Source organism: Mastigoproctus giganteus, chromosome 14, assembly GCF_048544385.1.
Source record: "Mastigoproctus giganteus isolate SK-2022 chromosome 14, ASM4854438v1, whole genome shotgun sequence".
In the NCBI taxonomy this organism is placed as follows: domain Eukaryota; kingdom Metazoa; phylum Arthropoda; class Arachnida; order Uropygi; family Thelyphonidae; genus Mastigoproctus; species Mastigoproctus giganteus.
The window spans coordinates 83380120-83401214 of NC_143588.1; the positions used below are offsets into that span (position 1 = coordinate 83380120).

General features: G+C 40.0%; 1 protein-coding gene across 1 annotated transcript in view; it reads left to right on the forward strand.

The window, feature by feature from the left end:
* Rbcn-3B (WD repeat-containing protein Rbcn-3B) overlaps positions 1-21095 on the forward strand; it is a 357208-nt gene that overhangs the window by 223784 nt on the left and 112329 nt on the right. Inside the window, exon 19 of the mRNA XM_090389262.1 lies at positions 661-755. Within this exon, the coding sequence (XP_090245388.1) occupies positions 661-755 (95 nt within the window). The remainder of the gene's footprint in view (positions 1-660; positions 756-21095) is intronic.

Consider the following 21095-nt stretch of genomic DNA (forward strand, 5'->3'; position numbering starts at 1 on the left):
AGTAAGGTAGTAGGCTACTTTAAAAGTACTATGTTTTACTTGTTATTTATTTAGAGAGGTTCATAATAATTCCTCCAGTTATCTCAAGAGCCTTTTCAATCAGGGCTGTAGTTAGGCAACTTCATGTGGAAGAAGCCGGTTTCCCCGCAAATTATTTTTCTAATAGCAACAAAAAAATACATTTTGTGGTTATTAGCAAAACTTTTAGCCTGTGAATATGTACAGACAATACACAATTAAAAAAACCATGCCTAGCACTATTATGAACCATTATGACCAAAGTAATTAGCCCAACAAGGATCCCTTCTCCACACACACACACCCAAAAAATAACCAACCAACCAACCATTCAGCTTAATTCACATAAGATAGAGTTACTAGATAAATTGATAGGTTGAAATCATGAGAGCTATTCTAAATATAAATTTTTAATAATGTAGATAAAAGTTATTTTAATTATCATACAAAAAAAAATTAGACTTTTTTTTTTTTTTTTTCATTCCACGTGAAATTTCATTTAACTGTGATAAGTGCAAACTTTCCTGCATGAAACTAAAGAATAACTCTGAATTATCCATATGTCCAGTATTAGTTAATGAGCTTTATTATATTAATAATTAATATAAATAGTTTAATAAAATATTTTATGCATAAACTTAGGTTTTATATCAAAGATGAAAGATACAGCAGAAAATGCTGCACAGAAGATCCAAGCAAAAGCTGAGAGTGTGGGCTTTAAAACTGTTTCTGGAGAAGTTACCATTGGTCGCAAAGTAAGTCTGATTTTGCTTATTATTTATCTCTATGGTTCTACCCTCCCTCCAACATTACACAGTAAACCCTTGCTAATCCGTATTAATTGGGGGGAGAGGCCATCCGGATTAAGTGAAAATCCATATTAGTGAAGCAAAAGATAGCCTTAAAAGAACAAAAACTTGGAACACAAATAAATGGAAAATTTAATAAATAAAATATAGGTAATGTTGATGAAAATAAATAAAAACATCACTGTAGAGTCTTTATTTGAAAACTATAAAAAGACAATATATTCATCCATCAATAGATAGATAAATGTATTGTCTTTTTATACAATTATCAAATGGCACTAGCATCACACACCAATGCTACTTGATCATTGCTGTGAATTCTACTTAAATACAGCTTCTTCCAGCAACATCTTTATTGGTGTTGCCGGAACCTATTGGCTTTTTTAATGACTGTCTATTTGATACACTGCTTTTATCACCTCCCACATCAAATTTTAAAGCAAATGTCTTTATAGATTCTTTTTGTTTTTTAATATCTGACACAGTCTGTTGGCCAATACCAAATTCTTCAGCAATTTTTTTTTTCCAGAAACATCATTTTCAAGTTGTCCTATCACTTTGAGTGTTAAAGACAGTTAAAGTAACGTGTTTTCTTTTTATTCCACTTTTCAATTCTTTAGAACCAATAATTATATAAAATATGTTAACTTATGTGTGTGTGTATATATATATATATATATAAGCAATAACATCCATCCAACTGAGAGTCAACAACGATACTGAACAATACGCAAGAAAATGTAATATATGTTCTGTCTCTCTCTCTCTGCACAGTCAGAGTGACTTATCTGCCTTCCTAAATCCCATGTGTCTTTCAGAGTACTGAACTGTAAACAGAATTTTTCATATTTCAATCTGGATTAACTGTAACCAGATTAGTGAGGGTTTATTGTGATTCTTAGCACTCTGGCATTTCCTTCGGGTTAGAGCAAGAAAAAAGTAAACAGCCTCCTCTTCTTAAAGTTTTGATCCATTAGGTACTGAAAACCAACTGACTAAAGTAACTTCCACCTCACATGTCCAAGTCCTCAAAACCAATGTCATCCTCACCCTTACAGCCTAATCAGAACCTACCTGGGGTTGCTGGGGGAGGGACTTTAAATCAGAGCTCAATTACATCACATCAGAGTTACTTTCTGGAAAAAAATCAACCATCCTGCATACCCTGTCCAGTAAAATCCTAAGGACCATAGCTGGGCCGCCTTCATGGTCCCTCCCAGTCCACATATTTATTCCATTTATTCTCAGTCTCAGCAACAGAATTACTTCTTTGACTAGAAAAGATGTAAAAATTTACTTTATCAGTGAGAATAGATTAAAACAGGTTCTTCACTCTTTCTCCCACATCCATAGCCCTTAGGGAATCAGTTTATAAAGTTCTGTGCCAACATAAGCTATCTATCAGTTGATCATATTACTGTGTAAAGAAGCACATGGAAGAGCTCATAATTTGTGGAGCACTGCATTGCTGAGGACCACTCTGATAATCTCTCTGATATGCAGCCCTTTCCCCACTCATTCAGTTCCAGGAAGTTATATAGTGAAGCACTTTTCATATAAAGCTTTCTCCCTTCTCTCCTTCCAATTTTGACATTAGAAATGTGGCCATTAAACTAAAGTGGATTTCCTTGTTCCATGAAGACAGCAACAGACCACACTACCTATGGCAACAGTTTTTGTCCTTTCCTCCATACTTGGAAATCTGTGCAACCAATGTGGGCAGCCTTATTCCCACCCAGCTACTCTCATGTTTTCTCTTGAGAACCTGATTGGAACTAGACTGGTTTCTAGTGGTCTGTATGTTCAGGAGCCAATCCTCATTTCACCTATAACCTGAGAAACAGCCAAACTAGTAATCATCTCTGCCACAGTGACAACAGTATCACTTCAGCATTCTTGCCTTCAAAATTCTTCCATCAACAGTAATATTCCTATGAGAGACTTCACTGTTTCTGGTTTGCCAGATTGGTGGTAAAAAGAAAAAGTTATTTTTGGTTACCTAGGGCATATTTTATTCATGTATATATAGTTTTAGTTAAGATGAGTGGTGGGTCTTGTTTTTTTTTTTTTAATTACTCACTCAGATTCTTTCTATTTTAAAGGAGAGTACCTGTTATTTCTGTTTTAAGATTTTCTAATATAGAATCTCCTATCTTTTGGTCTCCTTTTGCTGTAATCACTCAAAATTTTGAATTTCTTTCTTTGAATCTCTGCTTTTAATAACATACACGTATAAGTTATAAATCCAGTTTAATGTAAGAATACAAATATATACTAACAGTAGCTTTCGAGATGCATGTCTCTTCATCAACTGACATTTAAATACAAAATACAATGGATAAGTGCAATGAGCCGAGTGAGGCACGTTAATCATGCGTCATTGTTGTTGCACGGACGTGCGCTGCTTTCTACTCCACTGATCATCTAGCATTAAAACAGTTGTCTCTAGGATGGGGTGTAGGCGTATGCCTTTTTGGCGATTTATTGCCTTTGGATTGTTTACTATGTTGAGTGACTCTAGCCATAGGCGGTGGCGAAAGTGTCGTGAGTGGTCTACTATTTCAAAGTCACATTTGGGGTCAAGATCGTGACTTTGAAACTGTAGCCTTGGCAAGAGGCCAAAATAATTAACTCTTGGGCCTTTCATAATCAAATTTGGACCCCAGTACACCAGGCCCATTCGTTACTATCTCTGCTTTTCCCATCTAACTTTACTAAGAGAGAAGTAATTTTCTTTAGATTTTGATGTTCAAATTAAGCTAGCTTCAGTTTTCTGGATATAATCCAGTTAGTAGGGATGTTTGGTCTTTTGCCATTACTGAACTTTACACAACTTCTTTTATTTGCCATCACTAGACCTCACACAACTTGTTCATTTATCCACCAGAATATCACAATCTTAACTTCACAGCTAACAAAGTATACATTTAGCTGTTCTGGATGTATCTCGGATCACAGCTTCACAATGTGGTATTGGCCTCTTCTCCCATGGCTATTTTTAGCCTCATACTTTTGAACAGCAGTGGAAGATGGATGATCTGTGTGATTTCTCTTCCCATTTTCCTTGGTTGGATTACTGTTTCAAATCCTTTGATCCTAGTACTTACTCAGATCATGCTATAAATTAAATCCTCTATTCCTTATTCCTCCCTAAACTGTTGTCCTTCATGTGAACTGTGGTTTTTCAACAAATATACTGAGGTTCTTCAGTATTAGAATAAAGCATATCCTGAATTATTCTTTGAAATCTCTGGCTCCATTTCTGCTTATACTAAAGCTTGTAATTGTAAACAAATTGTTAATATATCCAAATTTGATTATGAAAGGTCCAAGAGTTAATTATTTTGGCCTCTTGCCAAGGCTACAGTTTCTAAAATTTGGTCATTCTTCAGAATGGGTCACAATTATAAATAGGGTACCTCAAGGTTCATTGCTACAGTGGCAATGGTATCACTAGAAATGCTCTTCTTTCTGGTCTTTGTGAATTATATCCATGAGGGACTGAAGGGTATTCAATTTCAAAATTTGCAGTGATGCAAAGATTGGGGAAGTGGTTAATGATGGAAGTCAGACTGACCGTCTTCAGAGTGATTTGTATAGGGGTCGTGGAAATGGCAGTTAAGTTTTAATGCTGCCGAACATAAGTGTCTACATTTGTAAAGTAGTAACTTGAGAGCAGCTTATATGCTAGTTGGAATACAGCTTAAGAGTGTATATGAGGAAAGCAACGGGTATTTTGATGTAGTCAGACATGATGATTAATACTGTATTTATACGAGGGGCATTCAATAAATTACCTACCTAAGGTACTTCCCATAGTTCCCCTAGGAAAACACCTGTATCAAATTATGAATTTATTGAAATTGGAGCAGCGTTCAGTTATCAAGTTTCTCCCAAAAGTTAGAAACGGGGAAAGGACATTCATGAAAGGATGGTGGCTGTGTATGGCAACAGTGCACTTTCAGAGTGCCAGGTGAAATTCTGGTCTAAACAATCCAAGTGGGCTAGAGAGTTCAGGAAGGCATGTGACAGCGACCACTCCAGAAATGTGCCCCACATCTCTAGAGAATGTGAAATATCTAAGAGAACAGTTATAACCATCCTCCATGAACATTTAGGGATGACTAAGGTCAGTGCAAGGTGGGTCCCCAGATTTCTGACCCTTTTGCAGAAGCAATATGGTGGTGTGAAGAGAATTTAGAGCTTTATGGAAGGGATCCTGAAACTTTCATCTCCAGAATTGTTACAGGTGGTGAAACATCGGTTCATCACTGGGATCCCAAGACCTAGCCAATACAATGGAAGCACAAGGGTTCTCCCCACCCAAAAAATTTCAGACATAATCTTCAGCTGGCAAGATTATTCCCACCATTTTTTGGGATGCTGAGGGAATTTTGTACATTCACTACTTGGAACACAAGCAGACAGTCACTGGGGAGTCATGCCTCCGTACAGTACAACCTAAGGGATGTCATAAGGGAAAAACACCGTGAAAAACTTTCTGGAGGTGTGCTGCTTCTTCAGGACAATGCATCAGTTTACAGGTCACATGATAGTGCTGCTGCTTTGAGAGACTGTGACTTTACAGAATTTACCCATCCACTTTACAGGCCAGATCTGGCCTCAGTGACTATTTCCAGTTTCAATGCCTTAACAAAAATGTAGATGGGCATTGCTTTGCTTATGATAATGAACTGAAGTCTGCTGTTTCTGCGTTCTTTTGGACAAGACAAAGAATTTTATTTGTCTGGTATTTCCTCATTGCCAACGAAATGGAACAATTGTATTCAAGTGCAGGGGAGTTACAGTGAAAAATAAATTCTCCCTAATGAATCTCACAGAGCTATAGCAGAGAGAAAAACAACAGAACTGCTTTCTCTTTTGTAGTATAAGCAGTGCTTTTTTTGTAAAAAAAATAGGTGCCGGTACTGATTCTTTGCTATCGGAAAAAAGTGAAAATTAAAAGGATATGAAAAGTACTCTAAAAATTTTATTTTTTTATCTGATATTGTTACTTTAGTAGTAATGTTTTTAGAATAAGAACAACAAATTAAGTGTATTAACACAGTTTATTAAGCATAAATTTATTATTCAAGTATATAAAAAAATAAGTAAAATGCTAGTAAAATACGTAAAAAAAATAATAACATAAGTAAAAATAATTTCATAATAAAGTTTTTGTAGAATATTCCAAATTTTTATTAAGTTCTCATCCGACCTTTTTTGAGTGAAGAGCCATTTTTGATCTAATTTAAAAAAAAAAAAAAAAAAAAGAGAGAGAGAGAGAATCTGAAGAGCCACACCTCAGCTCAAGCTGGAAGGAGGGGGGGGGGCAAGAGTTTTTTAAGAAATGGAATAGAGTGGGAAGGTGTTTATTAAAAAAATATATATTTTGAAATATTATTTATTAATACTGAAAAAAACGTAACAGACATCTAATTAGGTACAAATTAATGTGACTTTTGCTGATGAACTTCTTGAGCGAGTCTCTCAACATCATGTAAGTATGTCGTAATTAAACATGCTGAGCTTTAAACATGCTTGCATTGTTCAGACGACGCTTTCTTGATTTATTTTTAATATAGTTCATGTTCAACAATATTTGCTCACAGAAATACATCAAACCAAAAACTGAGAGAAGTCCAAACGCAAATATTTTCAAATTTATATATGGGTCCGGTAAACTACTCCACTCATTGAACACAATTTGGTCTGCATTTTAAACTCATCTATCGCCGTCCATTTGTGTAGAATTGCAAGGGCAGCCTTTTGCCTCTCCAAATCCCTAATTTCAGTATTAAGGCATTTTAGTCTTGAACTCCACATGTCCTTGATTTTTAAGTCCTCTTAACTCCATTTCAAATTGTGCTTCATGTGAGCTGTAAAGTTAAAGAACCGCAGTTACGTGTTAAAGGAGCTGCATGCAGCTTGCGAGCCGCAGGTTGCCGACTTCTCTTCTTCCCCTTGCTGAATGACATTTCCGAAGCAGCCATGAATCGACATATTTTGCTGGATTGAAGCGGACCTACAATTTTAAGAAACAATAGTGAAGAAGCTGTTTTTGTCATCAACGAAGCACTGGTTGGGCTGGCAATCAGATTCATTTGTGAAAATCCTCATTCACACTCACTCGATGAAATTAGTATCGTACTCAGGACGTTCATCAAATTCTTCAATTCTTCTGAAACCTTCTTATCAATTAGGTATCCAAGAATTGCATCTCTTTCATTTAACTGTAACCTAATTGACAATTTTCTAACTTCACTTTCACCAAATGCCAACAATTCATGTTTAGAAGGATTAATACCTTTATTGTCCTCGTTTGTTTTCCGTCTCTCGTTATCAGTATTGTCACTAGTTCTTAAATTTGAATTTTTTTCTTTTCTTTCTTTCTTTTTTTTTTTTTTTTTTGAAACTGTCCAAAATGTCGGTGTCATTTGGATATTCAGGTACTGTGACCATATAAACAGAGATGGGGAAAATTTACTGAAAAATGTGGATAACTCACTTCCGTAAAACTACAGATGATTATTTGTCGGGGTAAAAGAAAATCACATAATTCTAATTCTCGAACAGGGCGCTTACAGTTGATTCACAAATGTGTCCAACCTACGGCCCATGAGGAAAGTGAACTAAAACAGCATTTTAAATTTTTTTAATTATCAAAAAAATTCTCATTAAATGTTTTGTTCAGTAAATGTAATTGTGTATTGTACTTAATAAAATTTTCAATCTTACTTTTTAATGTAACACACTAAAGAAATCTAATTTTGAATTTTTTTGAATATGGCTTCTGTATGGGAAAACGTTGGACACCACTGCAGTAGAAGGTGGGCCAGAGCCCATTGGGAATACACCTTGATCTGCTCACTCTTGACTAACGTGACTCCTCCGTATGTGGGACAGGTGGTCGGATAGGTTTTACCAGGTACCACTAAGTTGTAGAATGCTTTAACTCTCTTAATTCACGCAGCAGCACTAATTGCCTGAAGGCCAGAAATGCGAACAGTGCATACAGAGTTAATTCTCTCCTAATCCCTTCACTATATGAAACTTTTCTTCGCTCAACGGAAACTATTTTAAATGTAACTTCAAGGGGAATTCAAAATAATTCGCTATAAAATGACTTCATTAAAAAGAGGTCCGACTGAGTAACTTAGAATTATAAAAATGGTTATACAGTTTTATATAGAAAATATCTTAACAACAGACAGTAAAAAATGAAAATTTAGTTACATAATTTTAAGCTTATTTGAATAGTAGATAAACATGTGAAAAGAATTTACAGAATATTACAAATTTTGCAGTGTACTGCATCTAAATGACACACATCACTGTTAATAAAAGTGCCAGTATGCCATACTGTTACGTACTGTCCCAAAAAAAAAAAAGCACTGAGTATAAGTACAGAGGAGTGAGGAAACAAGTGAACGACCTTAAGCTGCCCAGTTTTTTTCTCCCTGCTGTATTAACATACATATCTGATGTTATACCTCATTTTGGTCTGTATCTGAGCAAGAGGAAGAGTCCCATCAGCATTGAGCTTGCTCAAACCCTTCAAAGCGTTATACACTTCAGTCAGATAACCTCACAGGTGCCTAGTCTCCAGATGCTGCAGTTGCAGAACTTGAGCCTTTCTTGTTAACAGCACACCTTTGTTTCCCCTCACCATTCTCATTGCCCTTCTCTCGTTCCAGCAGCTCTACATCCTTCCTAAAATGAGGCCTCCAGAAATGTATGCAATATCCAAGGAGGTGATTATACCTTATACAAAGTAATAATCACCTCTTTATTCCTGGTAGCAAAATTCCTGTGTAGCATTGTCAAGACCCCATGAGCTGCTCTGGCTGCCTGTCTGCACTGCTCAGAAAACTTCACATCTGACTGCACAATTACATCTCAGGTCTTTTTCATTCTCCACTAGCCTGAGTGTAGTACCAAATAGTTGGCACATTATTCTGGGGTTACTGCTACCCATGTGCAGTACTTTGCATTTGTCAATGTTAAACTTCAGTTGCCACTTCTCAACCCTTTTTGCCCAACTTTTCTAGATCCTGTTGCAGTAGCGTACTTTCATACAGTAATCAATAATCCTAGCAATCTGCAAGCTTTGACATTAAGCCTGATATACTTTCATCAATATCATTGATAAATATAGAAAACAACAATAGACCAACACTGAACCCTTGGGGGGGGGTCTCCACTAATCACATTAGTCCATGAAGAGCAGTATTCATTGATTACCACTCTGTCTTCTCCCATTCAACCATCCTTTTATCCATAGCAGCCACTTGCCCTTAATGCCATACTGCTCCAATTTGTACAGCAGTCTTTCATGTGCAACAGTATCAAATACTTTCCTGAAATTCAAGTATATGATATCAAAATTATTTTTTTGCATCCAGTTCCTTTGTGATCACACGACAAGATTTCCCCTTAACAAACCCATGGTGTGTCTGAACTATAAGTGCAGTCTTGTCTAGATGATTCTGCAGTGCTTCTTTAATTAGTGACTCCATTGTTTTTCCCTGGAATAGAAGTTAAACTAACAGGTCTGTAATTACTCGTGTCACCCTTTGACCCCCTTTTTTGAACTGGGGATACATTTGCACATCTCTAGTCCACGGGGACCTCCTCTGAGTCCAACTATGCAACACCTCCACTTCCCTAGAAAATTCCTCATGTGTGAATGTAGATGCAAAATACTCGTTCAGTTTGTCAGCTGCCTGAGCAGGATCATCAACAGATGAACCATCCATATCAAGTGGACTAATCTGATTCTTCCCATTCTAGAGTGGACAGGCTTAAGTTCAAATCCTCAGTGAGACTATAATAATTCTCAAAGCTTCTTCAATCAGGGCTATAGCCAGCTGATCTCAGTTCGACATACTGGGATTTTACTGCAAGTCATACAAGCATGTTTGCTGATGCTATCGAGGCAGTGTTAGGTGGGTCGGAAAACTGCTAGATTTGGGGGATACAAGGACTAATAGATTAACAGTAGCTACTGGCAGAGGTGAAAGTGATTCTTGCACTGCTTCTATTGAAATGAGCAGCAGCCTGGAAAATAAGATGCAGGATATTTCAGAGACTGCTGGGAGGAGTCATTGGGGTACAAGTAAACACATGGGTTGTGTTAGGGTAGCTAAGAAAAAGAACAAGTGCATGTATACTTGCGTGTACACCAATGCTAGGAGTTTGGTAAATAAATTTGAGGTATTGCTCAAAGCATCAAAGGCGGATATTGTTGGGATATCAGAGACGTGGTGTCACACAGATATAAGGAATGCAGAACTGGAATTTGGGGAGTACAACGTCTACAGACAGGATAGAAAGGGAGGAGGGGTTATGCTATTAGTTAAGAAACACATAAAATCCAAGGAAGTGAAGCCAGTCGACATCACTGGACAGTGCAATGTCGAGTCAGTTTGGTGTGACATAAGCATTGGGAGCTCAAAATTGAGAGTAGGAGTGTGCTATAGGCCTAATGACTCTGATGAGTATAATAAGAAACTATACAGGGAAATAGTGGGCCAGTAAATCAGAGAGTCTTATAATGGGGGATTTTAATTTCCCAGATATTGACTGGAACTTGTGGGTTGGTCACTCACACACTAGCAAGGCTTTTGGGGATTTATTGGATGATTGTTTTCTAAATCAGCATGTTCGGGAGGCAACTAGAGGGAGCAATACTCTTGATTTGATTATCAGTAGGAATTCTTCATGCATTAAGAATCTGCAGATACAGGAACCACTAGGTGGCAGTGATCACAGTGTGCTCAAGTGGGATTTACTCAAGGAGGTAACTACCATCAGGGGTAAACGGAAGGGTTATTGCTTTCGTAAAGGCGACTATGGCGGTCTGAGACAGTATTTAAATTCTATACGGTGAGACCAACTGATGTTACCAAAAGCAAATTGAAAATGGGAAGCATTCAAAGAACTTATCTTGGAAGCTACTAGGCTTTACATACCAACTAAGAAATATTGTTCAAGGTTTAGGCCTATGTGGATGTCAGATGAACTAATGAGGCATATGGCAGAGAAGAAAAATGCATGGGATAAATATAAATTAACATGTGACACAGAAGCCTATGATAGATATAAGTTGATCTGTAACCAAGTTACAAAGGAGGTTAGGCAGGCGAAGGCAGATTACGAGAAATCGTTGGCAAGGGATGCAAAGAAAAACAGCAAGGAGTTCTTTACTTATGTAAACTCTAGAAGGAAGGGGATGAATTAGATTGGTCCACTTGATATCGATGGTTCAATTGTTCTTGATCCTGCTCAGGTAGCTAACAAACTAAATCAATATTTCGCATCTACATTCACACATGAGGTGTTATTCAGGAAGGGGAATGCCGTAGATGAAGTAAACACTGGCAGTGAGCTAGATGATCTTGTAATAATTGAGAGTAAAGTGGAGGAGAAATTGTTGAAGATAAATACAAGAAAGGCACCTGGGGTAGATGGGATCTATCCAGTTATATTAAAGGAGGCAGCAAAGGAAGTAAGCAATCAGTTAGCCATAATTATGAGAGCTTCCTTGGACTTGGGGGAGGTACCCACAGACTGGAGATGTGTAAATGTAACCCCAATTCACAAAGGAGGATCAAAGGCTGACACAAGTAATTATAGACCTGTGAGTTTAACTTCTGTTCCAGAAAAATTAATGGAAGCACTGGTTAAAAAAGCACTGCAGGATCATCTTGACAAGAATTCAGTTATAGCTCAGACACAGCATGGTTTTGTTAAGGGAAGGTCTTGCCTGACCAATTTGATTGGATACTATGATGTAGTCACAAAAGAATTGGATGCAGGGAATAACTTTGATATTATATATTTGGATCTTAGAAAGGCTTTTGATGCTGTTGCACATGGAAGACTGCTGCACAAATTGGAGCAGTGTGGCATTGGTGGCAAATTGTTGCTATGGATAAAGGGATGGTTGAGTGGCAAAAGACAGAGAGTGGTAATTAATGGACACTGCTCATTGTGGACTAATGTTATTAGTGGAGTCCCTCAGGGTTCAGTGTTGGGTCCATTGTTGTTTTCTGTATTTATAAATAATATTGATGATGGTATATCAAGCTTAATGTCCAAGTTTGCAGACGATACAAAGGTTGGCAGGGTTGTCAAGGACGTTTAACATTGACAAATGAAGTTTAACATTGACAAATGTAAAGTACTACATATGGGAAACAGCAACCTCAGAGCAACATATCAACTCTGTGGTACTACACTGACAGTGGTAGAGAATGAAAAGGACCTGGGGGTAATTGTGCAGGCAGATATAAAGTTTTCTGAGCAGTGCAGATGGGCTGCAAGAGTAGCTCATGGTGTCTTATCAATGATATACAGGAATTTCTCTAGCAGGGATAGGGAGGTGATTATTCCCTTGTATAAGGCAATGGTCAGGCCGCACCTTGAGTACTGTATATAGGTCTGGAGGCCTCATTTTAAGAAGGAGATAGAACTGCTGCAACGAGTACAGAGAAGGGCAACAAGATTAGTGAATGGAACAAAGGGTTGCTCTTACGAAGAAAGGCTTAAGTTTTTCAAATTACAGTGTCTGGAGACTAGGCACCGGCGAGGTGATCTGATAGAGGTGTACAAAGCCTTGAATGGTTTGAGCATGCTCAATGCTGATGGGATAGTACCTCTTGCTCAGAATAATCACCTGAGAGGGCATAAATTCAAATTGAGGAAAGACAGATGTACGATAGATGTGCAGAAATTTGCCTTTAGCCAGCGGGTAGTTGGTTGGTGGAACAGACTTCCATCCCTTGTTGTGGAAGTTGATAGCCTAAATAAATTTAAGGCTCAGCTGGACAGGTATTTTGAACGAACGAATGGGTGAAGTGGAAAGGTTTTTTTTTTTTTTTTTTTTTTGGCTGATGCTGCATAAGCTTGCTTTCTTGCATCATATGCCTCTGCTAATGCTAAAAAATGCTAATGCTAATTTTTCAACCAGAAAATCATGACACACACACACACACTTGTACAGATATGATACACCAGCAGTGTTTGGTTTAATGTACTGATGTGCCATAAAGCTAGGGTCAACATTTTTTAACAGAATTTTTTGGGTATGGCAATGCCAGAAGGTTATCAACTTCTGTGGAACTAAATGACTTTGTGATATCTGAGAGGAAAGTGGAAGAGAAATTATTGAAGCTAAACATAAAAAAGACACTATGTGGATGAAATTTATCCATTATATTAAGAGAGTCAGCAAAGCAAGTAAACAAACCCTTAACCTTAATTATGAGAGCATCTTTGGATTCAGAGGAAGTCCTTATGGACTGGAGATGTGAGAATGTATCCTCAGTTTGCAAAGGGAATGGTGACACGAGTAATCACAGACTTGGTAGCTTAACATCTGTTCAGGGAAAATAATGGAGTCACGGGTTAAAGAAGCAATGCAAGACCATCTAGAGGGGAATGCAATTATACTGCACTCACAGTATGGATTTGTTAAGGGGCAGTCATGTCTGACCAATCTGATTGGATACTATGATGCAATAACTAAGGAACTGAATGCAAAAAATAATTTTGATATCATATACTTAGATTTTAGAAAAGGTTTTTATAATGTTGTTTACTACTATGGATAAAGGGTGGTTGAGTGATTTATCAGTGAACACTGCTCGTTAAGGACTAATGGTATAGTGGACTCCCTTGGGTTCGGTGCTGAGCCTATTGTTGTTTTCTGTATTTATTAATAATTTTGACGAAGACATATCATCTAAGATTATCACATCTATGTTTTCACTGAAAAAAAGGCTTGAGAAGTAGCAATTGAAGTTTAACAGTGACAAATGTAAGGTACTGTATAGTAATCCCAGATTATATACCACAACTGTGTGGTACCATACTTGAGCAGTGCAGACAGGCTGCCAGGACAGCTCATTGGATTTGAGTTTTGTCAATGATATAAAGGAATTTTGCCAGCAAGGATAAGGAGATGATTATCCCTTTATATTGTATGAGACAACAGAGTTCTCACTCGTGCATGCGGCTGGTTAAATCAGTGCTCCACATTATTGTGTTTTTAAGTTGTGATTTCTTACTCCATAGTATGGAATTTTTATACTGATAGAATCGAGATGTCATGCATGATCCAATTCGAGTGCCTTCTGATGTCTAGTATGATCAGGTAATTTTTTATATCCATATTTGTTTCTAAATTCTCTATGTGGAAGCTGGCCTTCCTTCCACATGATAACCCTGCAATGTACATTAGCAGTTGGAATAATTGCCTGAAGGGTTAACGTGCGAATGAAGACACTCTACGTTCGTGCACCTGCAACAGAGATTGACCTTCATTTCACTATCCCTTTGAAGAATAACCCCGTTTCCACGGGGAATATTGTTTACTTAAGGAAAATACGCATCAGCCGATTACAGTGCCTGAGGAGATTTCATGACATTCCTGCTAAGAAACTGAACATTGGAAATTAGGGGGGGGGGATGTTTTAATCAACAGTGTAAGTGCTACAATGTATTCCCACAACAAGACTAACCTTATTGGAGTGCCTTGGTGAGAAACTTTTGCTATTCTATCGGGATTTACGCCAGGTACTAGCGCTATTCTCTGTTTTCCTTTTTTTGTGAGACTGTATGGTCACCATGCGGCTCGCGAAGGGAAAATAGAGAAGTGCTCCGGTATAACACGGCTGCCGCGCTAGGATCTGGTTCTTGACTGGGGAAGGATTCCCCCCCCCACTAGTGTGTACCCTGGGCTGAACGAGAGCCCCAACTTTCTTGTGACTGAGTTAACCTTTAATTGCAAACTATACGTTCGGTGACAGCCCCCCCCCCGCCATAAACTTTCATGGTGAAGTGGAACTTCTCTCTCATGCATTTCCCAACTTTTTTGATCTTTTGATTTGACCATCACCTTTAGCGTCCTCAGAAACTGCTAAGGAAATTTTTCCCATCATTCTAGGGGAATTTCTACCCTCGGCTGTTCCCCCCCCATGTGTTTTGGTGGGGGAAGGAAAAACGCACAGACAGTAGTGTACCTCTCCAAATTAATGTAGGACTCGTGTGAGGCATCCTTCAGCAACTCCCGAAGAGACCTGTGTAGGAAAACAGCAGCACCTCGATAAACCAGACAATTCCGATTATCCGGAAAAACAAATAAAATGCATGAAAACGACACAGAAGTCATTGAGATTGGTACCCTCGGCCAAACTGAAGAGAGACAGGAAGAGGCCGAGGATCATAGACCAATTGCCAAGAGAAAAAACAAAAAATGGAACAGTACCAAAATCTGACTGGAAAACCCGGAGTACCAGCGAAATAAAGGATCAGCATGAACACCCAGGAGGGACAGATAACCAACCCAAGCCTTCAGAAAATGCTAAACTTGATCCAACACTACCAAAGGGAACCGTTCCAGAGCAAACATACTGCTGCGAACAGCCTTAGAAAATCTGATGAAGGAAAACAGCAGCAGAATAACATCCGTACTACGAGCAGAAATCGTACACTAATGGAATAAACTCGAAGTCATCTTAATGAACACATTCGGCCAACTACAGAAGGCAGAGGCAATATTGGAGGCACGAAACATGGATGGAGACAAACAAATGCTGCAGTGCGCTCCATCGTATGCACAAGCGCTGAGGACACCAAGTGACTCAATAGTGGCCAGCAAAGCACCCAAAAGAAAGAAATACCCTACATAAACAACCACACTTAGTGGTCCTACAACCAACAAAACCCCATGACAACCAGTCCAGTGAACAACTCAAATCCCAAATAATGACTAACCTAAACGAAGAATTAAAGACAACAAGAATAAAGGCCATAAGGAAAACAAGGAACGTCGGACTACTGATAGAAATAGAAACGAGAGGAAGCACAAGGAATAATAGAAAATCTGAAAATACCTGAACTAGGACTAACCGCTGCTGCGCCCAAAAAAACGAGGCCCTTCAATCGTAATATATGACTTGGCCAAAGACCTTACCCCAGACCAACTATCAGAGGAGCTATTCCAAAGAAATCTACAGGCCATATTTCAGGACAAGAATAAGGAAGACCTAGTGACGCCCAAGTACATAACCAAGTCAAGGGACGGAAGCCACTAGAACTGGGTTGTTGAGCTCGCACCCGTGGCATGGAGGGCGTTAAGCACCCAGAACAGAATCTGTGTTAACTGGGGCAGTCACCGCTTTCGGGAGCATGTGACTGTGCCCAAATATTACAGGTGCTGCAAATTTGGGTATACAACCCACACATGCACCCAGACATTTCTCACGTGCGGGCATTGTTCAGCAAAAGGTCACACCTTCCGTGACTGCCCAAACAAAAACACTGACCCAACCTGTGCAAACTGCAAGAGTTTAAAATTAGATAGCGCACATTCAATCAGAGATGGTCAATGTCCTACATACCTCAAAGCAAAGAGTTTATTCCAATCAAGACTCAACTATGGGAACACGTCCTAAAAATATAACATCACAGAGGTTAAATTCATGCAGATAAATGCACATAGAGCCAAGGCGGTCGCCGGCCAAATCCGCAAGAAGGCGGATGTAGTAATACTACAAGAACCATATGTACATATGAAGGCTGTCGGGGGCTATCCCATAACAAACAAAGTAGTCCAAACGGGGGATGCCACCCCATGGGCAACAATCTTGGTAAGAAACCCAGATATAACGGTGACCAAAATCACTCATCTATGCACATCTTGGGCCGCATGTGCCCAGCTCACCACGGCCTTGGGAGCGTTTTATGTCATAGCCCTTTACTGCCGTCTGGGTGAGGACATCGACTTCGCAGTAAGGTACCTAAGTCTGGCTAGTGATATGCTCCCAAATGCAAAATTCATCGTGGGAGCAGACGTTAACTGCCGGTCGCCAATGTGGCACATCTATACCCCAGATAGACAGGGTACCAGAAACGGGACCAAGTTGGAAGAGTTCCTGGCAACCTCAACATTAACTGTACTAAACTTACCCAACAATCTGCCTAAATTCTGCAACACATTATGGGAGGCCACTATAGACATCACCATGGCAACGAGGAATGCTGCCAACAACATTTCCAATTGGACCATTCGCGAGGCCTGGACAACGTCTGATCATCGCGCCATTATGTTCAGTCTAAACAAATCACTAGCCACAGTACCTGTGAACAGACAAACCGCCCATAGATATGCCATAGCAAAGGCAGACTGGGAACTCTTCCAGACCACCCTACGGAATAGCATACAACAACGACAGAGAGAATTCCAACGTATAGAGGACCCAAGAATCCTCCAAATTAAAACGACTGAAATCATAAAACAAGCCAGCGACAGCCATCAGGAAGAAAAATCCAACACCAGGGGAAGTGCCCTGGTGGAATCAAAACCTCCATCGACTCAGGAAGGGGGCACAGGAAAGAAGAAAGGCCTTCCAACAAGTCAGGCGCTCCTGGCCGACGGCAGAAATTGAAACCCTATGACAGAGATACAAATAGGCGAGAAATGCCTATACAACACAAATTAGAGAAAACAAAACCAATCCTGGGAGCGCCTGGTCTCTACCACTGGAAACAAGGACCCTTGGGGACTTGTATACAAGCTCGTCACCAACAAACTCCCCAGAGGGGAAGTAGTTGAAACCACTAAAACGCCTGAAGGGTACTTGACTATCATTTGGGAACACACCATCAACAATATCCTTGATGCTGCCTTTCATCCAGAGATACAAACAATGACAACAGAACAGAGCCAAGTTTGCCAGGCCAACGAGACTCATCAAACGGCAACAAAAGAGCACCCTTTCACCATGGAAGAGATCAGCAATGCAGCAGACCAAATAAAGGCAGACTGGGAACTCTTCCAGACCACCCTACGGAATAGCATACAACAACGACAGAGAGAATTCCAACGTATAGAGGACCCAAGAATCCTCCAAATTAAAACGACTGAAATCATAAAACAAGCCAGCGACAGCCATCAGGAAGAAAAATCCAACACCAGGGGAAGTGCCCTGGTGGAATCAAAACCTCCATCGACTCAGGAAGGAGGCACAGGAAAGAAGAAAGGCCTTCCAACAAGTCAGGCGCTCCTGGCCGACGGCAGAAATTGAAACCCTATGACAGAGATACAAATAGGCGAGAAATGCCTATACAGCACAAATTAGAGAAAACAAAACCAATCCTGGGAGCGCCTGGTCTCTACCACTGGAAACAAGGACCCTTGGGGACTTGTATACAAGCTCGTCACCAACAAACTCCCCAGAGGGGAAGTAGTTGAAACCACTAAAACGCCTGAAGGATACTTAACTATCATTTGGGAACACACCATCAACAATATCCTTGATGCTGCCTTTCATCCAGAGATACAAACAATGACAACAGAACAGAGCCAAGTTTGCCAGGCCAACGAGACTCATCAAACGGCAACAAAAGAGCACCCTTTCACCATGGAAGAGATCAGCAATGCAGCAGACCAAATAAAGGGAAATAGATACCCTGGACTGGACCTTCTGGAACCCGAAATTATCAAAAAAACGGTAGAGTACGCTCTGAACTTACTATTAAACCTATATAACCTCTGTCTCAGAGAAGGTACCTTCCCGACTTCCTGGAAGATGGCGAACGTTAAACTCATCCTAAAGAAACCAACAAAGCCACCACACCTTCCGGACTCCTACCGGCCCATTGCACTTTTGACAGTTATCAGTAAGCTATTTGAACGACTACTCTACACGGATCCAACATTACTATGATGAGACAAGCCTGGCCTCAATAAACCAATTCGGCTTCAGGCGGGGAACCGCCACCGTTTACACCTTACACCTTAACTCACCTCCTGACCAAGGTAAACAGATGTAATACAAAGTACTTCCTAGTGATAGCTGTGGACTTCGCTGGGGCGTTTGATTCACTTTGGTGGCCTGGCGAGGCTGCACGAAGCCAACATGCCGGAAAACCTCTATAACACCATCAAAAGTTACCTAAGCAACAGAACCATCAAAGTCACCGCCCCCCTATGGCACACCCTCCAGGCATGTCCGTCGGGGCAGCCCTCAAGGTTCGGTCCTTGGCCCACTACTGTGTGAATATTGTCTTGGACACCTTTCTTAACATCGATCTCCATGAAGTACAATCTCAGGTATTTGCGGACGATCTCATTCTGACGATACAGGCAAACTCAAGAGCCGCGTTAGAGATCCTCGCAAATCGGGCCCTGACCACTCTCCAAGAATGGGCAAACCGAAATCAACTCAAAATATCCCCCACAAAAACAAACTCCATCCTACTACCTTGATCTTAGCAGCCTCCGCAAATAAAAATTGGACAGGAAACAATCAAATTCTGGTTGGACCAAAGATATTGGACCAAAACCTGTAATTTCAGGACCATCTGAAATATCTGCGTGAAAAAATAAGACTCACAGCCATGGTTGCCAGGATCATGCGTAAAGAATGGGGCTTGAAAAAGCGAGTCCTCCAACTGCTCTACAAAACTATCTTCACTCCGATCGTCACCTATGCAACTGGCGCATGGCTTCAAAAAAAATACAACAGCAGTAAACAGACGTATCGCAGATCCATCCTCCTAACCATCACTCGCGCTTGCCGCACGGTGAGCACCCATGCCCTGCAAGTGCTCACTGGCACTCTCCCGCTGGACTTAGAAATCATACAATGCGGCCTACTGTACTACCTAGACTAAGGTACCCCACAGACTTTTCTGGGATTCACTATTGGCCTAACCAGCAACAGAAATGTGGAAAAGAAGAGGATACAAACTCACCTGCAGCAGGCATGGCAGGAAAGGTGGAGCAACTCTCAAAAGGGAGAGAGAGATCACAAAGAAGTTTCTACTCAGTATTGAACAACTACCCAACCTCACCCAACTGGTTGCAGGAGCAGCAGTGCGTAGCACACACTTCTTGATTAGACCAAGGTTCAAGCCCGTGCCCACCAAATACGGAGGATGCGGAAAGGTCAGGGAATGACCACCGCATATCCCCGGAGCAATATGGCCTTAGTTGCTAATGATCCTAAAAATTAAATAACAAACAGTAACAACAAACCCAACTGGTTCTCCCCAGGTCTACAAGTAACATACCTCTTAACTGGACACAGAGCGATTAATGCCAAAGTGTCTCTACTTGGGATCCAGGATGATCCAACTTGCACTTGCGGAGGGCCGGAGAGCTGGCAGCACCTCGTGTATGACTGCAGGCTCTATGAAGACCTACGTGGTGTTTTACTCACCAGAATCCACTACTTACCACAGGGACAAGAACATCACCTCCTAGACACGAAGGAGTATCAAGCCTTCTCGGTTACGCACAGGCACTGTTCACGAGGAGGAGAAACCAAATGGCCGCAGTCCACAACCCACTACCATTATAACCATAGAACATCTGTTCTTCAGCTCGCTTGGACTGGGACACCAGAAATGACCCACCCCCAAGAATTAGAAAACTCAGGAAACAAACTATACCAAAATAGACTAACATGGATGGGACCCATGTCCCATGAAAGATAAATGGAGATGACTACCAAACTTAGATACCCCACCAGCTGGGTTTATGTGAACAAGGCACACTCCTGAGAACTGGAAGGCTTAGGAAATAAACCACACTAAGGTAAAGGACTAACATGGACGGGACCCAGGTCCCAAGGATAACAACTCGGACATGACGCCAGATTGGACACCACCAACAGGGTCATTGTATAGTTTTCCTGCAGACGCTTGTTTGCGCTCGCACCGAGCTCCCTTGCCTGGTGCCTTTCCACCCCCCTGTGCCGGTGGTGGGACGCCACCGGCACAGTGGGGGTGGTAAGGAGGTGTTTAATTTTCAAGAATTGAATCATTATATGCAGAGAATAGATAGATATATAGCAACTGTTTCTTTCACAATAAGATTCATAGAGAGAGATTTTAATATTTCCATAGATTTTATAAATATTTACAAGCTAATAATTATACTGATTGGAAAAACTTAAATTTAATATTTCAAAGTTGAAATGATAAAAATTTAACAAATATTTTTTGGGAAATATTGTTGGTGAATTGTTGAAACGTGTGACAAGGTATCCAGACTTTATTTTTTAAAAAAAATTATTTTTTGTGAGGAATTTTTGTGTTTTAGTTTTCACATTTATATATTCATCCTTCCTTTAAAGTCTTGTATTAAAACTTTTGGTGGGTTTTTTTTTTTTTTTTTTTTTTTGGATGTTTCTTGCTAAATTTTCCCAATTCCTCTTGTCTAGTTGTGTAGTGCATATGCTGCATTTGGCAATT